This window comes from Molothrus aeneus, chromosome 10 (genome assembly GCF_037042795.1).
Source record: "Molothrus aeneus isolate 106 chromosome 10, BPBGC_Maene_1.0, whole genome shotgun sequence".
In the NCBI taxonomy this organism is placed as follows: domain Eukaryota; kingdom Metazoa; phylum Chordata; class Aves; order Passeriformes; family Icteridae; genus Molothrus; species Molothrus aeneus.
The window spans coordinates 6,921,696-6,938,220 of NC_089655.1; the positions used below are offsets into that span (position 1 = coordinate 6,921,696).

At 43.7% G+C, this 16,525-nt stretch overlaps 1 protein-coding gene across 1 annotated transcript in view; it reads left to right on the forward strand.

Annotated features, from left to right (window-relative positions):
- The first annotated feature begins 365 nt into the window (after positions 1 to 365).
- MYO7B (myosin VIIB) overlaps positions 366 to 16,525 on the forward strand; it is a 45,610-nt gene continuing 29,450 nt past the window's right edge. The window contains exons 1-16 of the mRNA XM_066556580.1: positions 366 to 383; positions 1,653 to 1,766; positions 2,363 to 2,515; positions 3,738 to 3,922; positions 4,778 to 4,899; positions 5,579 to 5,721; positions 5,815 to 5,928; positions 7,580 to 7,733; positions 8,633 to 8,709; positions 9,018 to 9,137; positions 9,353 to 9,495; positions 10,336 to 10,546; positions 12,061 to 12,196; positions 12,438 to 12,598; positions 14,841 to 14,978; positions 15,945 to 16,097. Of these exons, the coding sequence (XP_066412677.1) occupies positions 366 to 383; positions 1,653 to 1,766; positions 2,363 to 2,515; positions 3,738 to 3,922; positions 4,778 to 4,899; positions 5,579 to 5,721; positions 5,815 to 5,928; positions 7,580 to 7,733; positions 8,633 to 8,709; positions 9,018 to 9,137; positions 9,353 to 9,495; positions 10,336 to 10,546; positions 12,061 to 12,196; positions 12,438 to 12,598; positions 14,841 to 14,978; positions 15,945 to 16,097 (2,142 nt within the window). The remainder of the gene's footprint in view (positions 384 to 1,652; positions 1,767 to 2,362; positions 2,516 to 3,737; positions 3,923 to 4,777; positions 4,900 to 5,578; positions 5,722 to 5,814; positions 5,929 to 7,579; positions 7,734 to 8,632; positions 8,710 to 9,017; positions 9,138 to 9,352; positions 9,496 to 10,335; positions 10,547 to 12,060; positions 12,197 to 12,437; positions 12,599 to 14,840; positions 14,979 to 15,944; positions 16,098 to 16,525) is intronic.

Below are 16,525 nucleotides of genomic sequence, written 5' to 3' on the forward strand. Positions count from 1 at the left end.
TGCACTGTGGAGTCTTTTTATTAGTAGGCCAACCTTGAAGTTCAGACAATTATTGTGCCTAGCACTTGACTGAGAGAACTATTTGGTATGAAAATGTGCCCAGTGAAATCCTTAGGGCTAAGAGCTAAGAGTTATGTGGTAGAACTCAGAGCACCACCCCAGTGCTGCAGGTTCTTTGCAGATGGTGTCATTGTTTCTACACTGGGTTTATCTTAATGATCTTTTCTGCTTTAACAAAATTATTTCAAGATATTTTGATGTTATTTTTTTGCAAGGAAACCCCACTGTCTGTTCTCATCAAAGCCCTTTTCTGACCTAACATTATGTTCTTGGCATGCAGGTTACATACAGTGATCTGAAACATAATGGTGGTTTTCAGAAAGGTAAGTCCTACTCTTTTTTCTGATTGAGTGATTAGTCTGAGGCCCAGAGGAGGAAGATTACCTTACCATCATGGTTCAATCAAGAGAAAGTTGCAATAACCCAGTATCAAGAAGGTATAAAATAATTTCAGCCTAGACTAGGGCAGCAGATGTCTTGCCTCACCAGGCTATCCTCTTGTTGAGAGGTGACCTCTGTCACAAGGTGTGGCACAAATTACCTTTGGAGTTTTATTCAACACAAATAAGAGCTGATAGTCTGCAACATTCTTCATAATCTTGTGCAATGCTTATGGATGCTTTACATTGGTTGTTTGGTTTTAAATGTAAGCCAAAAAATATTTTGAGAGGAAAAAGAATTTTTTTTCAGTAAAAACATTGAAACTATGACAATCAGTGCTATGGTGTGTAACAAAAGTTGTATATGACAAGACACAGCTACAAAGTGCACTGATCTACAACTCTGTTCAGTTTTTATTCCCTCTTTCTGTTTGAATCTGCATTAGGGACTGGAGCAAGAGAAGGTGTTCTTGAGGGCCTGGAGTAGGGAAGTATAACGAGGACACTGGTACAGGCAACACCAAGATGTTGCTCATTCCTAGGAAAGGGCAGCTGTGGCTCACCCCTTCCTCCAGGCACAGCAGAGCAGGTTCTTGCTTGCTCTGCAGAGGTGCCAGATGTTGACAAGCCTCTACCTATGTGAAGAGAGGAACTGGGCAGGATAAAGAATGTTGGTGGCTTTCTTTTCTAAGAGAGATCATGGATGGACTCACATTTCAGCTATAACAGGAAAAATATATATCTAAAATTTATCGTAATGGAGGCCTCCACATTTCCAGGCATCCAGTATGTACATATGTTTGTTTGTTTTTCTCTTTCCTGGTAAAGTCTATGTTCTCAAGAATCTCTTCTGAGAAAATATCATAGCTCATGTGAGGCTGCCAAGCCAGTTCCCCAGCATTCACTAAGACCCCAACAGCTTCTGAGAGGTACTGGAGTGCATTATTGCTGTCCTTGGGAAAAGTCTCATTTCCTCTTGTGAGACAGCTGGGTTTGATGACTTGTCCTAAGTCATGTTCCAGATCAGTTGTGGAGCTGGGAGTAGAATTCAGAGGTCTGTGAATGTACTGCCTGCAAGCAGTAAGAACTTACCCAGTTAAACACTGCTGTAGAAATCAAATAACTAAAAAAGGAAGACCAAGAGGTGTTTGCCTGTGAGCTATATGGCATCAAGTATGTCACTGTACTTGACAGTAGCTTTTTTCTCCCCAGGGTGATCATGTGTGGCTGGACACTCAACCAAACAGTGAATTTAATGTCCCAATTGGGGCAGTTGTGAAGGAATCTGACTCAGGACGGATTTTGCTGGAGGATGATGAAGGCAAGGTGGGCTATGCTATAACCTTCTGTAAAAGATTAACATGAAATGTAAAAGTACAAAATACAAAAGAAGGTCCTGTTGGGTCAGACCAAAGCTCCATCTATCCAGGTGGTCTGACTTTGATATAGGTAGGATATACTGAAAGAAAGACTACAGAAATAAGGCAAGTACAGGATGGTCACCTGGCATCTCCAGGTGACCATCCTGGAGCTTCCTAAGATAGAGGTTATATCTACATGGCTAGGAAAAGGAAATGGATGGGCTCCAATCCCTAAATTTGGTGAAGTTTTAGGTGGAAACATCATCCCACTGAAATCAGTTCATCCCTACCTCATACAATGTTCTGCCTGTGATGACAGAGTTGCACTGTGAGCAGTGTTAAAATTGGTGCTGTTCAGAACTCACCTGAATGGTTTAATTCAGTGTTTTAAATCATTTTGTTTTAAACCAGTTAATTCCTGTAGGCCAGTCCCCTGTGTGTTGGAACATGCTTGCTTGAGCATGTATTGTGCTGAAGCTCACTCTAGTCTTACCCAGCTCTCCTTTGTTTGTCTCTGAGCCACAGCATCACACATTAAAGTCTGTGCCTTGCCTTTGTCAGGAACACTGGATCACAGCTCGGAATATGCACATGGTGCACCTGATGCACCCCTCCTCTGTGCAGGGGGTAGAGGACATGATCCGCCTCGGGGACCTCCATGAAGCTGGCATGGTGCACAACCTCCTCATCCGACACCAGGAGCACAAAATCTATGTGAGTGCCACAGTCACTTCCAGGGACAGCCAGGTCACTTCCAGGAATGGCTTCTACATTTAACAAGTGACTTGAGCAGCCTGTGAGCCTTTCACACACAGGGCCCTCTGACTTCTTTAATGACTGAGGGTGCCAAGGAGACACAACACAGTTGTTCTCTTCTTTCACTCAAGTACTTTGGCTGCCCCTCAGTCACAGTGCTGGCACAGGTAGTGACTTCACTTACTTTCTCCCAGAGCAATCATTGCCACCAGCCACTGAGAGTGAACTAAATCCAGCTCATGTTACAGCTTACTGCTGCTATTACCTGGAGGATCAGCCTAACTAGTATGCAGTGACATGATTTCAATTGTCCCCCAGTTCAAGCCAACATTTACTTGATTTTGATGTAATAAGATGGCTAATGAATAAATCTGGATATTTTGTCCATTACAGGTTTTATCTGTAACTGGGAAATTTGGCAATTTTATTTTCTTTTTTCCTCAGTTTCCAGTTTGTAATATTATAATTAATATTCAGGTTTTTCCATGCTTTGCCTCCCATATTGTATTATATAATATTATATATTGCCTCCCATTACAGTACTGGAGAGAAGCTGCCTCTTACAACATAAGTGTGATGATATTTAGTGTTAAAAAAGACTGATTTTATATATCCTACAGTTACAGTTAACAAGGTGTGTGGATAGACCTATTATAATAAACTCTAGCAGCCTGCATTTGTTTCATTTAGTTTTCAAACAATATTATTGTCTTGCATCTCCACAGCCTTCAACAGCCTCCTTCATTTCACTGGTGTTGCTGTATACAAATGTTTCTAAATCATTGTATGAATAGCACAACTATAACTTGGCCCATTAGCAAAGTTCAGCTACATCTGCATTAGAATACAAAAGCAGCTTAACAAAACACTGCAAAACACCTCATGAGAACACCAAAGTGCCAGGTTAAATTGGCCTTCTGTGTGCTTCAGCTTGAGACAGAGAACTGAGCTGCCATTTAGCAAGGAGATTACACCTAGCATTCTTCCTTGGGTAAACCCCTCCTTATCCTGGGGTGTTCAACAGCAGCTGATAGTGAGGAACTGGGCTCTCAGCCTCACCAAGTGCTATCATCTCCCAGGCTTCCCTCCTGCCTCTGTTTAGATTTATACTGCAAGTGGCTTTGGTTGTATTCTTGTTTGCACGTTGGCTATAGCAATAATCCTCACAACTGTTTTCCAGACTTACACAGGATCAATCCTTGTAGCAGTGAATCCATACCAGCTGCTGCCCCTCTACACGGTGGATCAGATCAGACTCTACTGTAACAAGAGGATTGGAGAGCTTCCACCTCATGTCTTTGCCATTGCAGATAACTGTTACTTCAATATGAAGAGGAATAAGAGAGACCAGTGCTGTGTGATCAGGTGAATGGACTTGTAGAGGACAAATAGCAGAAGCCAAGTCTGGCATGGTTTGGGGCACCTTGTGGACACAGGTGGACACAGGAAGGTCTCCAGACATTCCAAATGGAAGGGCACAGATAAAACTAGAGACAATGGGAAGGAAATATTTTCTTCCCTGCTCCTTCATTTTCAGTTAGGACGGGAAAAGGTAAAAGAAAATCAAAGAGTTTCCAAAGCCCATTGTTTTCCCTCAGAGTCTTTCAATGTGGTTGTACATTCTGCATGTGGTCACTACATACAGAAACATAACACCTGAGTGTGTGTGATATAGGGCTATCTTTTACCTTGGAGACAGAATATTTATGTTACATGTATTTTCCAAGGCTAGACATTTCCTCAAGAGAAATAACCTCTGCTAACCCAAAGGTGGATGGAAGATTTCTTCCTCCTATAAAGAATCCATTTTCTTTTTGTCATCAATGTGAAGAACCAGATTATCTCATTGCAATAGTATCTGATTATAGCTGAGTCAACTCAGCTGATGTGCTAACGCTAGCAGTGACAATCTGGTAGTGCAATAAAGAAGATAAGCAAGTGGTCATTTAATTTGCATAGGTACAGAATGTCTTCCATGGATTTGCTTGTTTTTAATTGGTGGGAGAATTTAGTTCTCAGCCTAAGTTTGACAACTTAAATTTGAGCAAATAAGATGATGAAAGACTCAAATTTTCTGGCCCTCTGTGAAAGACAGTCTTATCTGCCATTCACAGGATAAACTTAAATGGAAATGTTTTGGTTTTTTTTTTTTTTAACTTGGTCTGCCACATTACTAAAAAAAATTAGGAAGCCTGTAATGATCTTTTTTTCTTACTGCAGTGGAGAATCTGGAGCTGGTAAAACTGAAAGTACAAAGCTAATACTTCAGTTTCTGGCAGCTGTCAGTGGCCAGCATTCCTGGATAGAGCAGCAAATCCTAGAGGCCAACCCCATTCTGGAAGGTGGGTTACTTAGCAAACATGGCTGATTTACCACATTTCTCGCAGGATAAAATGAATCAGAAACAGATCCTTGCACCATTGTATCTGCTTAACTGGTAACCCCCTTAAACACTGGTGATGCACTGTAGATGTTCTCTATACTTTTCTGCCATGTTCCCATGCAGTCCACAGCAGCTTTGCTCTCATGTTGTAGGAGGAGTTGCCTCTGTAGTATAACCCTGGAACTGCCAGGAGCACAAGAGTCCTTGGGACTGCAGAGCCCAAGGCAAAGCCCCCTGGTTTGGCATTTGCCCTAGACAGTGACAAAGTGACTGGCCAAGCATAGGTGTATCTAAAGGGGAGCTCCCTGAGACACCCATCTTTCTCTGTACAGGGATCAACATGTTCCCAGTAAATCATTCTGGAGGTCTTCAGACTTGCCCAGATCTCTTGGCTGGCCAGATGTAGACCACATTTGGATCATTTGAATATGTCTTTTAGGACCCAATTATCTGGGTGCACAGTATGCCTGCCCCTCTCTTCAGGAGACAGACTGAGACAAGACATTCTCCAGTGCTTCTCAGCGCTGTCATTTGGAACACAATGTGTAAAATACTAACAGCAAATTAGAAGGGGAAAAAAATAGGCTTGATGTTCATGAACTGCAATACAGATACTGTCTCTGTGCCTTGCCCATCAGCTTTTGGAAATGCCAAGACAATTCGAAATGACAATTCAAGCCGCTTTGGGAAATACATTGATATCCACTTCAACCAGAGTGGTGTGATAGAAGGAGCCCGGATAGAACAGTTCCTCCTGGAGAAGTCCCGGGTCTGCCGGCAGGTGAGGGCACTGGCAGGGGTATGTTCTGCCTGTTCTTGTGTTAGAAGCTTATCCTGGAAAGGCTGCCCATTGGCCTATTTCTTTTATTTTTAGGCTCCAGAGGAGAGGAACTATCACATCTTCTACTGCATGCTAATGGGGATGAATACAGAGCAGAAAAAGATGCTGAATCTGGGCACTGCTTCAGAGTACACTTATCTCACTATGGTAATAATCTCTGCTTTATTTTCTAATATCCCTATGCCATTTGCTTCTTACAGCAAGCAATTACAATCACTAGGAGTTGCAGCTGGTAGTTACCAAACATGAACAGTCCTTCCCTTAAAGTACCAGAAACAGTAATGCCAAAAGTGCTGTGAGCATCAGTTTCAGACACTTATTGTATTGTCCACCAGTGGGAAGCAGCTTGTGGCAGGTCAAAGCTTTCTGTCAAAGTCAGACTTAAGCAATATTAAGGACATCTTAAAACACAATGTGGACAACATCCCCCACTTTCACAGACACTCAGATTTCAAAGGAATGCAAGGGATCTCATGCCAGGGAGAACAGTAATCACATATACATACCTTAGAGGAAATTAATAAGAATCCTATTCCTTATATCTAATATATCTTATATACATAATGCAGGCAGCTGGCATTCAGCATAACCTCCTATGACTGATGCTAATGACCATGAGTTATGATGCCATTGTGGCAGAAGTGGGATCTTCATAGGTGAGGTTTTTGAAAATAGCTAATTGAATGGTTTAGGACATGAAAGTCACGATGAAAAGCCTATCCTTTAGCCTGTGTATATACCTCACATTAAATATGCCAGCTGGTTAGATTTGGGCTGTTCTACAGCTGTGGGAAGAATATGTTTAAGTCCTGCCTCTACTGAAATTAGATGGAGGTGGGCATCTAATTTCTAGGAAATGAAAACAAGTCTGGTTTTGGGGTCTCAAAAGCAAAACCAATAAAGTTGTAGAGATTTTTTTCAAATGTAATGTTTTCAAAAGAGCAGTGATCTTGCAGCAAAGCTGATGAGTGCCATTAGTGCAATTAGCCTATTGGCCATTCCATGAAAAGGCCCCTTGGTCAGCAGTAGGGCACTGTGATACTGAAATAAGAGGATTGGATTAAAGGAGAACATACCCATGATTTTGTAAAGATCAGCTGTTGGTACAAGCTGGCATCTTTACATACTGTAAACTGAAATGACTAGGAATATTTCATTTTTATAATCATCACACTATTTTGTCAGAAATGGCAGGGGTAAAAAAGGCATTTCCTCATCTCTGTTATGGCTGAAAATAGTTTTTATCAGGAGCAGCATCATAGGACCTGCTGTGCAGGCTTTGATGAAGGAGCTTCTGATGCTGCCTTGGATGCTTCCATTTGCCTTCCACTAGGACCTAATATTTTTATTTTGAGATCTGCCTTCTAGTACTTATCCAACCTGACTTGCTTTCATTCGGGATTAGGGCTCTTAATTTTCCATTGACATGGCAGAGAGAAGAAACCAAAGAAACAGGCATGGCCTTGTAAATGTAGATAACCTTGTCAAAGCTTCCTGTCCTTCTATGCTCTAGAGCAGCCTTCCCATCAGCTTTTCCTTTTGGCTTCCTCAGTATTCAGCCTACCCTGGATAAATGCATTACTGAGCCCTCTGTTAATGCATCTTTTTGAGAGAAAATATGAAGGAAGATACAATCACAGGAAGAGGATATAGAACATCTAAATAGGTTTTTACCTTGTATCCTTGAGGACTCACAGGATAGCCACCCTGTGTACAAAGGCTTGTCAGTCTGCACGTGCTTTCGTCCTTGTCCGGGTAGCAGGAGGATGTTCCTCACCTGCTGGTGCGGTGCTTGCAGGGTAACTGCACGTCCTGCGACAGCCGGAACGACGCCAAGGATTATGCCCACATCCGCTCGGCCATGAAGATCCTCATGTTCTCAGACTCTGAGCACTGGGACATCAGCAAGCTGCTGGCTGCCATCCTGCACCTAGGCAATGTAGAGTTCCAAGGTAAATTCAGCCTTGCCTGGGCTTACCTTTCCTCAGACTTCATGGTAAAGGTACTTCCCTGCACAGATTAGGTTGTGCTGCTCTGACCTGTATTAACAGGTGAACAGAGTTGGAAGGGCAGGCAGATAAGCACCATGAAATTCTGATTTGTGACTCCACTGCTATGTGTTTTGAAAAACAGCATCGTATTATTATTTTGTCATACCGTCAGGTCTCCATGGCCCTTATCACACAAATGAAACAACAGAATATAATCCCATGCTACATTTGCTGATTGTTGTTCCTCACAGGCCAGAGAACACAGGAGTGATGTTTGCCTTGGAGATAATAGCAGTCATCCTCTGCTTAAGTCTGCTGAACACTCACATGCATAGGTGCACTCACCTGCATAGGAATGGACAGGCACAGTGTGGCAGTGTGACCCACCAGCACATGCCAAAAGCTTTCACATTTTAGAAAAGAACTCTTCACTTTGTGATGCAGCAGGCCCAATACAGAGATTACAGGTGGATTCTTTGGATTAATCCTGACTACTAAAATTAGGAATTTCTAGTATTCCTCTTCGTTGTCTGATTTCCCACAAGTCAGATACGCAGGAAAAATATTTCCAGAAACATATTTTCTGGAGTCAGATATCACTTCCCCAGATCCCCAAGTTACTATTTTAAATGAATAACCTTGTCAGCTTGGCTGCTGTTTTTAGCCTGACGTTCTAGGCATGAGAGAGCCCTGAAGATCCCAGGATCCAGGTGAAATCAGGACCCTCCTTGGTAAAACCACCAAACCTGTCAGTTTCAAACAAGAACTGAGTACCTTCCCAGTGTTATGGGGTCACAGAAATACAGCCACATTAACAACAGTGATGGTTCTCCCTGAGACTGGCTGTTTCTTCCTTGCAGCGGCCGTGTACGACAACCTGGACTGCTCTGATGTGATAGACTCCCCGCACTTCTCCATCGCCACCAAGCTGCTCGAGGTAATGGACTCTCATCTTCTGCTGCTGGTTCTTCCTCCTCCCTTGTTCCATCAGCTCACTGGCAGAGCACGACTCTGGAGTTTATGTAGGAATGAACATTCAACAGGCAATGTTGCCTCTGTCCTGCTGACACTCCAGTCATGCTGTTGCAGATGTCTCTCCAAGCTGGGAGACCTTTAAATGGGACAGCAAGTTGCCAGTGGATGCTGCTAGACAAGCAGTTTGTCATAGTCCTCCTCCTGATACAGACTTTGCTGGATTTCCTTTGTTCACCTGGAATGACCAGGTTGCCATGACTGTTTCTCCAGGTGGACTCTAGTGAACTCCAGAACAGCCTCACAAACCTCTCCATCATTGTCCGAGGAGAAAGTGTGTCCAGGCCTCTGAATGTGGTTCAAGCTGCCAATGGGAAGGATGCCTTTGTGAAGGTACTGGTGCTCACAGCTTCCCTGTTTAAACACTGGGGATGCTTTCAGAGCTGTCTTTCTTCCTGGCTGAGGAGCCCTATGTGATTAACATTAACCCAGAGGGCTCCAGGCCCTTGCAGTTCTCAGGCACAGCTTGACAGCACAATAGCAAGCAGTAAGTTACATCCAAACTCTCCAATGATGGGCTCCAATTCCTCTTTCATTTTTTTTCTCAGGGTATATATGGACGGATATTCTTGTGGATTGTGAACAAAATCAACTCAGCCATTTTCAACCCAGCTTCTCAGAAGCCTAAAGACAGACATCAATCCATTGGACTGCTGGACATTTTTGGGTTTGAAAACTTCAGCAACAACAGGTAGGAAGCTCCAGATGCAATGCAATAGGAAGCTGAAAAGCAGCTGATGTAAAGGGGAAGAACAAAAAAACAGACACATGCTCTTTAATCATTATCCTGATTCTCAGAATAATGGAGAGAATTCCATTACTGGATTTTCCCAGTTTTGATCATGCAGATTCCATTTTTCTTCAGTCTTGATCATATTTCTGCCTCCTTCCCTAGCCTTCATTTTAGTGCAGCCATAGCACTTGTCTATTCCAGATCCCGAGGAATTTTCTGGCCTTCAGCCACATAATGTTCCTCAGTGACTTCTGGAACAGAATCTAGGATCTCTACAGTCTGTCTTCTATCTTTTGTGTTCTCTCCCGTTATTTTGTGCTGTTCCCAAGACCTGCAGTCCCCATGGGTCCTCACTGTGGTGAGCATCCCAGAGGCACACACAGTGTGCCACAGCAAGTATGAGGCTATGATACTCAGGTGCAGCATAAAGGAGTAAATAATAAAACAAGTGGTAGTGCCAGTGCAAGCAGAAACATGTCACATGCTCGTAAGTGATTTTCACAGTTACATGTTCCCCTTTATCTCTGGAGCTTCTTGAAAGACATAAAGATTTTTTCTTGTCTACTCAGCAAAAATCAGTCATCAGCTGGCTCATTGCTGCTGGTCTTTGCCACAGCAGAAAATGCCTCCTTGTATTGCTGAGGTTGGCAATGTGCAGTGATGGTGGTCACAGCACTGTGGAATGTGGCAGTGCTGTATCTGGAATGCATTTAATGCAGAGGCTAAACAAGTAACAGAGAGCAGTGCAGCACTGGCCAAGGATGACCATGGGCTTTCTTTCATCTTGTTCTTCCCCAGCTTTGAGCAGCTGTGCATTAACATTGCAAATGAGCACCTTCAGCAGTTCTTTGTGCACCATGTCTTCAAGCTGGAGCAAGAGGAATATATTGCAGAGCACATTGCCTGGAACAACATTGACTTCACTGATAACCACCAGGCTCTGGAAGTCATTGCACTCAAGCCCATGAATATCATCTCCCTCATTGATGAAGAGAGCAGGTTCCCAAAGGTAAATTCCTGGTTTCACTCATAATGCCTGGCTTTGCACACAGCTCTCAGGTAACACTTGGGCTTAGACACACAGAAATGCAGAAGTGGCTTTGAGATACGTTAGGAGAGGCAATATCGTCTCCCCATAGATGTTTCTTTCAAATTAGCTCACTACACAACTGCTTCACTCTCTGCTGGAATGTGCTCTTCCTGGTGCCTTGCTGTTGAAACTCTTACAGTTCCAGACAGAGAAGGGAAGGAGTCTGGATCATTTTACAAGGACTTCTTGGGAAATCTTTGAAATTGTTTATTGTTTGAGTATTGTTCTGTTGTTGGTCTGGGCTGCAGCTTGCTCTTTCTTCCCCTTGCTGACAGACTTAATTGAGCAATGTCACCATAGTGAGGAACTGGAGGGGAACTACAGGCCTAGCAGCTAACCTTGGTGCCAGGGAAGGTCATAAACAGATCATTTGAGCACCATCACAGGGCAGGTACAGAGCAACAAGTTGATCAGGCCCAGCAAAGGCCCTGCTTGACCAATCTGATCTTCCATGACAAGGTGACCTGCTTAGTGCATGAGGAAAAGGCTGTGGCTGTTATCTGCCATGATTCTGTGGTTCTGTGAAATGTTATTCTGCAGAGGTCAGTCATCACAAACAGAAGAACAGAGGTCTGATCTCAGACATCCCTGTAGAGCATTTTCATAGTCTGCAGAGCATGGTGAGGCTAAACTGGAGTGTTGGTGCAGGAATCAGATGACAATGGAGGGTGTCCAGAAAAGCAAGCCCCCGCCTCAGCTCATTTGTAGTCCTTCAGGTAACTAGAGGATCATGTACAGGCAGACAGCTTTCCCCTTTCTTCCCTAAGAAGAGGGTGGTCCCACAGATCAGGAAGGCTCCTCTTCCATGATTCCCAGAGCACATGACTTCTGAGAGCAAAGCCCCCACTGCTCTGGGTGCAGGTGAGTGCAGAGAGCTCACATGGCCCATGAGGGGATGGCATCATGATGGCACCCCTTGAAGAGAAGCACCCAGCTGACTGCCTAGCCTCTGGAACTCATGGTCTGGGCATGCTGGCTGGGATCTGCTCAGGGATTCCTCCAGGGATCTCTGAGTCTTGCACCAGCTGGGGAGTGCAAGAAGAACTGTGCCTGCCCAGGAGGAGGAGGAGGCATCCCTTACAGCTTCCTGGGTAGCAGGGTGTGAGAAGATTGGTGGGGGCTTTGCTTGTGATGTCCAAGGATCTGGTAAATTCTCAGCCCATCTGGTGATGTTGGTAATGTTATAGGGACTTGTGTACAGCCCTAGAACACCAGGCCCTGTGCTTGATGGTGTGTTCTGTCATGATGCTTGAGACAGGGATCTATGTAAAAGGAAAGATACTGTTGGCACTTTCTCCAGATCTACTACACACATAAGGGCAGAATTTGAGCTTCTGTTATCTCTGAGCACCACTTCTGTTTGTTTGCTGAGCACAGGTCAGTGCTGGGGACAATCTGCTTAACCATCCTTTTTTACCTGTATTTGTTTCTAGGGCACAGATGCCACCATGCTTGTCAAAATCAATTCCCTCCATGGTAAAAGTAATGTCTACATCCCACCTAAGAGTGTTCATGATACCAAGTTTGGCATCAACCACTTTGCTGGGGTTGTCTTTTATGAATCAAAAGGTGAGTCTGTCTCTGCTGGATACAGAAGGTGAAGGGAAGGGCATGACTTGCCCTGGATGGGTGCATGACCTGGATATGTAGCTCTCCAGGGTAGTGTTGATCTGAAGTTGATCTGGAGGTCAGAAGGATTATTCTAAACCAATCTGCAAGTTAGTGTAAATTAAGTGGATTTTAGGTAGACAGTGGTGCTAGAGCCACCAGGCAGCAGAGGTGACAGGCTAATTTTGTTTCCATCCTATAGATTTCTTGGAGAAAAATCGTGACACACTGAGTGCTAATGTAATGCAAGTGGTCCATTCCTCCAAAAACAAATTCCTGAGAGAGATTTTCCAGGTGGAAACAACCCCACCTATTCTGGGACGTGGGACCATTCGGCATCTTGGATCTGACCAGGTCTACAAGGTTGGTTTACTGGCACTGTCTTGCAGAAACAACCAGTTTCCCCTGCCTTCCATACACCTCTGGCTGTTCTTGATCTCCTCTTTCTTTTGCACTCTCTCTGCAAATCCCTATCTCTTTCATTCAAGTTGTTTCTGCCAAGGGGGCTGCAGGAAAAGTCAGGGTCTGGTGTTCATGCTGTAAACAAGTGCAGTGTCAGCCCTGTCAGGCAGGTGTGCACCCTGGACAGCTGTGTAGCCATGCCTGCAGTTGTTTCAGAACCATGGGTCCTGATGCCTCCCCACATGTTGTCACTGACTGGATGTCACTGTGTGACAGAGTTCATGATGGGTCACTATCACAGACTCCACTGAGCCTGTTGTGTCTGTGCCTAGTGAAAATAAGGATGTGAAGTGCAGTGGACTAGAAAACAGAGTGGGGCACAGTTCAGGTTCTCTGTCCTGCTCCAACTTCCACATACCTTGATTTCTGAACATTTAGCTATGTAGTGTCACCAGTATGTGAAGGTACTTTTGCTTGTTTACATCTTTGAGTTTTTCTGTCAGGATACAGAACTATCAGCTTGCTATCTTACCTGTTATCTGTCTATTCTCCTGGCATTGTTTTCTGATCTTGTCCTTTCTTCCTCTGTCTTTGTCCCAGTGTGGCTTTCTGCTGTCCAGAACACCTGGCCATGGACAGGTAAACATCCTGGGGGCAAAGAATGTCAGAAGTGGTATAAGCAGCAGATAACTGGCTTAGCATCTCTTAAATGCTATGAATACCTCCAGATTAAATATCAGGTGTATTTACATTGCTCTAATGGGCCTTGTCCCTATAAATAAGGCTGTGTTATTGAAAAAAATTAAAGCAGCATCTCAAGAAAGGAAATACCAAATGTGGGCTACCCTATGTCAAAATGCACAGAAATTAGCTGTTGGTGTTCAAATAAATGGGACCACCATTGGGAAGCCTAAGAAGCAGGCTACAAAAAAAGAATAATGAGCAATGTGCCAGAAAACACTCTTTTGTCCTGAGGTCTCAGAGTTCCTTTCCTGACACACCACAAGAGAAAAGTCACCATTAACATAACAACAAATTCAGCTGTAACAATGTTGCATGTGTGAGATCATGAGGGCATGGGCTTTGACCTTGTGTGGCCATCCCACTGATGGTACAGCAGAAAGGCCTCTAAGGTCTGAGAGTAAAAATCACTAAAATATGTATATATTGTTATTATACCCACTTTGGGTGCTTGCTAGCCCTAAGATGCATCAGAGCTGCAATGAGACAGGAGCTGTTTTCCAAAGACACAAATGACTGATCACTGGAGGGCAGCCTTGCCCTGTTGCTAAAGCAGAGGGTGGAAATCTGAGTATTCAAAAGGGCACTTTAGAAGCAAGAACAGCAGGATGAGGTACCCTAACGATCGTGGAAGTGAGGGGGAGCCACTGGACTTTAAATTATTTACTTTGAAAAAATTCCAACAACCCCACAATGGACCAAACCCCCCAAACAAACTGACGAACAAACAGGCCCTGATTGATCAGCACATTGCCTGTATGTAAAAGGCCAGTGCAGTCCTTTTGTTACTTGGAATCTGTACTCTTGTCACTGCAATTTAATGTGCCCATACTGAGATGTAGAAACTTTGGCCTAATTTGTGTGAAAAAGACAGGTGGAACTGTGCTGTCAGAGAGGCTGGGGAAGTCTGGAGTACCTCAAAACTTATACTCCAGTAAAAGTTTGCCTTTTCACTGCTTGCTGTAGTATTAATGAACAAGGTGATCAGCCATCCTAATCCCTAAGGAATGGGCTGTTCTGGATCTTTAGCATTCCTAGCTATGATGGCAGCAAAATATCTGGCCTAGAGTTTATTCCTCCTTTGGGAGTGGCTGTTTCTCACCAAGCTTTCAGGCACACTCCCAGGAATCACAGCTTGGCAACCAGGCCTGGCACTAAACACAGCCTTGGTTGGAACAGCCAGGTGCATGTGGGCTCCTGTGGGTGGAATTACTTCCACCACAGCCACCCCTGCTCCTAGAACTTAGTGCCTAAGTAGGTGAAAGCACTTAGTGAGGGGTTTCTTTACAAGAATAAACATAAATTAATACGGTGCAGGTGACCAGTGTAGCTCCCATGTAGGTAAATATTTTTTTTCCTGATGGTTGTGTGATGCTGTTAGATTTTACAAAAATACACAGGTTTATTAATTAGCCTCTGAGAGTGAATGATGTTGCAGTCAGCATGTGCTTTCTCTTCCCAGGGCTTGGATACCACCAAGCGGCTCTCGACACTGGGAGGACAGTTCAAGCAATCCCTGGAAAAGCTCATGAAAATCCTGGAGCAGTGCCAGCCATACTTCATCCGCTGCATCAAGCCAAATGACTACAAGAAACCACTGGTAATGTTCTAACAATACAAAGTCTTACCTTTAAAGTTTGTTATGAGAAAAGGCTCTCAGTTTTTGTGTAACATTTTATAGTTGTACTTGGCTGCATCTAAGGAGAGCTGGAGTACAGGGTATTCCTGCAATAAACATAATAGGAGGATATAGCATAGTTAATTTACAAAAGCATCTCAAAAAAGCACCATAGAGTAATGGATTGCAAAAAAGCACACTGGTGTATTCCTGAGTAGAGTTATGGACACCTTTTCAATAAAGATAAAACTGAAAAGTCTGTAGTGTCTCAACATAGGAACAAACAAAAAAACATCAGGATCAACAATGATCATACTATGAAATAGCCTGAGAGAGAACAGGAGAGCTATGGAAGTTTGTGAGAGGGGTGATTTGGCTTAATCTGACATACCAGGAAGAGTCCATTTGTCATTAGGACATGTGGCTGGGACTTGGAGGATTTCGACCTGATTCTACTCTAAAACCTTGTATGGTGTCGGTCAAGTGATTTAAAAATTTTTGAAGCACTGCATGTGGCTTAGTGAGCCAACTTTTAAACTCAGATAAGATTAAACAATAATAAGAGGAAAAGAGCAGCATGCCTGCTGTGCTTGGCATGGTATGCCCAAGGGCCTAAGTTGCTAATGCATCTATTCACACCTACAGAATTATATGATGAATTCACTATTCAACTGAAATTGCAGTTTTAGAACAAAAAATGGTAGCCAGACTGAAGTTAACAGACTGTTTCTACTGCTGACGTACACAAAATTGAAGATCCTTTGGGGTGACTTGTTTATGCTTGTAATGAATTAATTTAGTGCACAGAAGAAAAATACAATTTGAAAAAGCACACTATGCCATTTTGCAGGCCCTCTGAGGCTGGAGGTTAATAGACATGTTCTGAGGGATAGTGCATGTGTACCTTTTCTCAGTGCTAAGTCTCCTCCCTGTCTGTTTTCCTTTCAGCTGTTTGATCGGGAGCTGTGTATCAAGCAGCTGCGCTATTCGGGGATGATGGAGACCATTCAGATCAGGAAAGCTGGGTACCCCATCCGCTACAGCTTTGAGGAGTTCTTTGAGAGATACAGATTTCTTCTGCCATGGTCTCTTCGACAAAAGGTGTGCAAGCAAAAACATGGTGTAGGGCTAATCTAACTTTTCCTTATGAGGCTTTAGTCTTTCCCACAGTAGAAAGTTCTTGAATTACTGCTGGCAGAGTTGTAGGAGCTGTCAGCACAGAAGTCATCACAGGAACTGTTATCACAGTAATTATAGCTAAATAGTTAAATACTCCCTTCAACCTGAGCTGAAAACAGAGTTGCTTTGAGGTCCAGCTGTCCTTGGCCTGCTCCTCACAGACATCCCAGGCAGGGCACCATCCCCATTCCCATTGCCCTCAGATGGCTTTTTACTGTGATCACACATTTCTCAGGCCTCTGATGTCCTCCTCACACCTTGACTCTGGAATGTTTAGTCATGCAATCACATCCCTCCTCTTCCTGTCCATTTAAGTTGAACCACTTTCATTCGTGGTACTGCCAGCCCAG